Raw genomic sequence first — 5,203 nt, 5'->3', positions numbered from 1 at the left:
ACCGCAAGAAGGACAGGACACCGGCGCACGAAAGGAGACCTAGCAAGCTGCTGCAGTGGAAGTAAAAAAAAATACAGGGGAAGAAAGTGACAGAAGAGACAGCAGAGAGAGAGAAGAGACAGCAGATAGAAACAGGGGAGAGAGCGAGGAGAGAGAGAAGAGACAGCCAAGACAGAGTGCCGTTTCACACCACAAAGTCTGCGTTCCAGAGTAATCAGAGTAGTATAGGTGCCAATACTATTATATACTTACTTATGTATTTGGGTGAGTACTTGTACTCACCCAAATGCTCCGATTCTTACCGCTAATACTGGACGTTCCGGCCAAGGGGAGATTTCCTCTGATCAGCAGTGCCGCGAGGGAACATGGAGCCGGCTTTCCGGCCAATCAGGAAGCCGGGTGGCGGGTAATGACTGGCCTCCCGGTTTCCTGATTGACCAGGAAGCCTACTTCCCGGCCAATCAGCATTGAGCAGGCCAAACAGCATTGAGCCGGCTTCCGGGCCAATCAGGAAGCCAGGAGGCGGGTAATGTCCCGCCTCAAGGCTTCCTGATTGGCTGGGAAGCTGCTCTATGCTCACGGAAATACCCGTATTGGTATTCGGTATTGGCGAGTACCAAAAGGTAAATATCTGTACTCGTACTTGATACCGAAAGAATGGTATCGGAGCATCCCTAGTCTCTGGGATAGAAAGTAAAAGAAAACCTCCCCAATGTGACAAGCACAGGCAGAAAAAAATGGTTTTCAAACAACATGTACAGTATAATTACATCATTATGGTGATGAGGCTATCATGATATTGGGGGCCACGGTACACCTCTACAAAGTAACCATATTAAACTAAACGTTATTGCTAAGCTCATATTCCGTAAACAGCTGTTTTTTCAACTTTGCCATACCTTTATGTTACAGCAGCATAAGCCGTTTTCAGATTTGGCTCTTTATCATCTCAATGATCCTATTAGTAAAGCAGAATTAAAAACTCTTACCTGTAACACTATTATAAACAGGAAGTAGAGATTTGCCACTCTGTGGAACTGCTCAAATAGGTTGAGAGGGATGAAGGTAAGGATGTTGTATTTACTGGTCTTTATACTGTTGTCCTTAAAAGATCGAATGGGATAACAAGAGATATTTAATAAATGCTGAAATACACATATAACAACATGTTTAGTATCTAGAAACAAAGGGGGGAATTTATCAAAACTGGAGCAGACAAAATCTGGAGCAGCTGTGCATTGCAACCAATCAGCTTCTCTCTTTCATGTTCAAATCTTAACTGAACAAACTAAAGAGATAAGCTGATTGGTTGCCACGGGCAGCTGCTCCAGATTCTGTCTGCTCCAGTTTTGATAAATTCCCCCCTATATGTTTTAAAGGGTTCACAAACATGATGCCCACTATATACAGTATACCATTCTAAATCCAAAATGACAACAGTAGAGCAATACACATCAAAAAGGGCTTGTTTGCACTTTTTAAAATATATAACATAAAACATGCTCTAGTATAAACATGACATCAAGATCCAGCTTTTGAGGCAAGAAAACACAATAAAGTGTACATTTTTAACTGTAAAAAAAGGACTATTGTACAGACTCCATGGACAGTATTTAAACAATCTGTTGTAGGCCACATTTGGAAAATCACTCACTTCATTCGCTTTTGAGGCCAAACAAAAAAAAAGTTTTTTTAGTATTCCTGCTTACAGAGTGCTACAACTGTAGAAAATTAAGAAATATTGTCAGACTCTATAAACCATATTTTAAAAATCCGTTGTAGGCTGCATTTTCAAAATGACACACCGCATGATGTTTTTCATCCTACAAATCCACTATAATTTGTATATACTTAACAGAAAAGAGATAACAGTCAACCCTTAATCCAAAAATCAACATTAGAGTGTATTTTCACATAAATAGCCAGATAAATGTCATACAGACTCCATACACACTAAGTAGGCACTTTTAGTAGGCCGTATTTTGAACCAGATAGACAACAGACAGCTTTGATGAAAATAAAATCAACATTAGAGTGTATTATTTATTGTACTGACCCCATACAGAGTGTTTAAGCACCAGGTATCTTTTAATGAAGGCATCAACATAAGAGTGTAATGGTTTTACAGAAAAAAGACCGGCTAAATATTGTACTGAATCCATATAAAGTATTTAAGCACGTTTAGCAGGCCACACTTTGAACAGGAGGGACAGCAGTCAACTTTAGAGTATATTTATTTCAGAAAAAAAGACAGCTTAATATTGTATTGACTCATTCACAGAATTAAAAGCATTTTAACTTGGTCACATTTTGAACAGGAGAGATACCAGTCAGCTTTCAATTTTAAAAAAATCATCTTATAGTGTATAATTTCACAGAAAAAAAGTCAGTTAAAAATTGGATTGACTCCATACACAATATGTAAGCGCTTTTATTAGGCAGCAGTGTAGGAGACAGGTTTAAACCAAGAAATTACAGTTAGAGTGTACTATTTCAGAGCATCAAAAGCCACAAATATGCTTGATTGCCAGAGCAATGAAATATGCCACAAACTAAGAGACACAGAACATGATTTACCCTGCAGCAAATCTGCAGATGAGGACCAGCTGCAGAAACATTATGTGTGGCGCCTCCTTTATAGTGGATAATCACCAGAATACACCTGAAACTTTAAGGCGCAATGCAAGAGTGACCCTGCAGACATATTAACAATAGGGTCAGAGCAACGGAATAGAGCAGTAGAGACAAGCTAGTAATGGTTGTAGGCCAGCAGCAGTGGCAGAAGATGGAAAAGGTGACAGACCAACAGCAGTGGAAGATGCTGGTAATGGTTGTAGAACCTGGTAATGGTGGCAAGCCAGCAGTGGTGGCAGGAGGTGTTTTAAGTTTTAAGCCAGCAGCGGTAAAAGAAGCTGGTAATTGTGACAGGAGTTGGTTATGATGGCAGTCTAGCAGCTGTAGCAAGAACTGGTAAAGTTGGCAGTGGTGGCAGGAGATGTTTGTGGCGTCAGCTGGTAATGTTGAGGCCAGCAGTGGTGGAAGGAGCTGGTAATGGTGGCATAAGATTTTAATGGTGGAAGGCCAGCAGCAGTGGAAGTAGATGGTAATTTTAAGGTATGATAGTGTTTTTGGGGCCAGGAAGTGATTGTGTCTAAATTGGCCCTAGTATGTCTATTCACATGGAATAGGGAAATAGATTGTAAGCTCCTATAGAGTTAATGTGAATGTACTGTACATTATGTAAAATTGTCAGAGTAATATAAATACCTGTAATAAAAAAATAAAAACATTTTAAGTCTTATTATTTAGTAAATCAAAAATTGTTCACAGCCATACACAATTCAGTAGGAAAAAAAGTTGCTTAAATATGATTAAAGTAAAATTAACAAAAAATCTTTGACTGAAGTTGTAGCCCACTAACCCTCCCTTAACCTTCCTGGCGGTATTCCCGAGTGTGGCTCGGGGTTAATTTTCTGTACCATAAGCTGTAACCCCGAGCCACACTTGGGAATACAGCATAGCGCCTCTTAAATTGTCCCTTGAGCCGTGCTGTGTCCTCCGGCCGATGCCGCCATCCGTCTTTCGAGTTCCGTCCCTTGCGAGCGTTCGCGTCGCAGGGGGGCAGAACCAGCGGGATTTTTGAAAGTTGAAAAAAAAATGAAACGAACGAAAAAAGGAAAGAAAAAATAATAATCATACCGACAGGGAGGTTAATAAAGGTTCTGTTCAAAGAGTATGTATATTGTGATGCAGGATAAAACTGAATGATTTACTATGAAACCTTTTGTTCTCATTTTGCAGGCTATACCAAACTATTTATATTACCAATAGTAATTGGCCGAACAGGCACGAGTTCGGATCCAATTCGAACTTTAGAACATCCAAAAAGTTCAAATTCAAACTCAATGCAAGTCTATAAGGGTGGAACTTTTAAAAACAATTATCCCCTTTAAGAGGGCTTATATGCAAGTTATTGGCCATAAAAAGTGTATGGGTATTCGGGTACTGCTCTGGGGGACAGGAATCAATGAAAAAAAACTTTTAAAAAATACAGTTTTTAAAGGAGCAGTGATTTTAACATCAATTAAAAGGTAACAATAAAAATGAAAAATTCCTTTAAATATCGTGCCTGGGATAGGCGCATGTGCAGGGTTCGGCAAGATGGCTGCCTGAGACCAGAGCTCCGCGCTTAGATGGAACTGACTTACCCACTCCAGCCGCATACAGCACCACCTTTGCTTCCTAAGACGGGGGGGGGCAGGCACAGTAGCTCACCGGGACCTCCAAGAAATAGGACACGAAGTCCACGGCTGCTGTTAAGTTGGCCAGTGGCATGTCCAGGATGGCAGCGGCACCCGACCCACATTCCCACATGGCAGTCCACCAGGGCTCTGGAAGCGGCACCCTGGGTAATAAAATAGAGCTAAATATAATATTACATCTAAAGTGATCTATAAGAACAAATTTGTTTCCAGACATTAATAATTTTTTTGTATCACGCTAAGGGTAGCCATACCCACGCCTGATAAAAGCAAAGCATGCAAGAGAATCCAGCATAATGCATAAAAGGTCCAGCATTGCTTGACTTGGCATATAAAGGTTAAACTAGAGTGACATGAGACCTACTGAGAGTTGGCGGCGCTTATTACACACTGCTTTTTCATGTAATCAGACAAGTGGATTATAAGGGGGAATATTACACTGTAATGTTATTATAAACCCTATTATAATCTATTTCTCTTATTAAATGATTACAGGTAGGCATGTGATCTCTTACAGTTTGAGACTACGTTAGAATGTGTGACCAGTGATGTGGTCACACATTTTAATGTAATCTCGCCCAGTTTATAGGAGGTGGAATAGGTGAAGAATTCCAACATTTTCTCCGCTGTTCCAGGGCAGATCGGCATCGCAAATTTACATGTGCAGGAGAACCGATCTGCCCTGGAACAGCTGATCGGTCCTGAAATGTCACTTCTATCCGACTTTGTGAGTGCGGTGGAATGTGAGATCGCAGTTGGAGAGAAGTGACATTTCAGGACCGATCAGCTGTTTTAGGGCAGATCAGTACTCCTGCACATGTGATTTGCGATGCCGATCTGCCCCGGAACAGCTGGGAAAGCACTGGAATGCTTCACCTATTGGCCCGCGCCCCCCCCCCCCATCTTGGGGGGGGGGCCCACGATAAAATCTTGCCCGCGGG

At 41.2% G+C, this 5,203-nt stretch overlaps 1 protein-coding gene across 1 annotated transcript in view; it reads right to left on the bottom strand.

Annotated features, from left to right (window-relative positions):
* The window catches only part of ATP8B3 (ATPase phospholipid transporting 8B3), an 81,572-nt gene that overhangs the window by 57,052 nt on the left and 19,317 nt on the right, over window positions 1-5,203 (bottom strand). The window contains exons 2-3 of the mRNA XM_018563726.1: window positions 4,276-4,405; window positions 990-1,103 (exon numbers count right to left, since the gene is read on the bottom strand). Coding sequence (XP_018419228.1) covers window positions 990-1,103; window positions 4,276-4,405 — 244 coding nt within the window. The remainder of the gene's footprint in view (window positions 1-989; window positions 1,104-4,275; window positions 4,406-5,203) is intronic.

This window comes from Nanorana parkeri, unplaced genomic scaffold (genome assembly GCF_000935625.1).
Source record: "Nanorana parkeri isolate BGI_ZX_2015 unplaced genomic scaffold, ASM93562v1 scaffold690, whole genome shotgun sequence".
Taxonomy (NCBI): domain Eukaryota; kingdom Metazoa; phylum Chordata; class Amphibia; order Anura; family Dicroglossidae; genus Nanorana; species Nanorana parkeri.
Note: the sequence above shows the minus strand (reverse complement) of the source record. Positions and strands in the feature narration are given on the sequence as shown.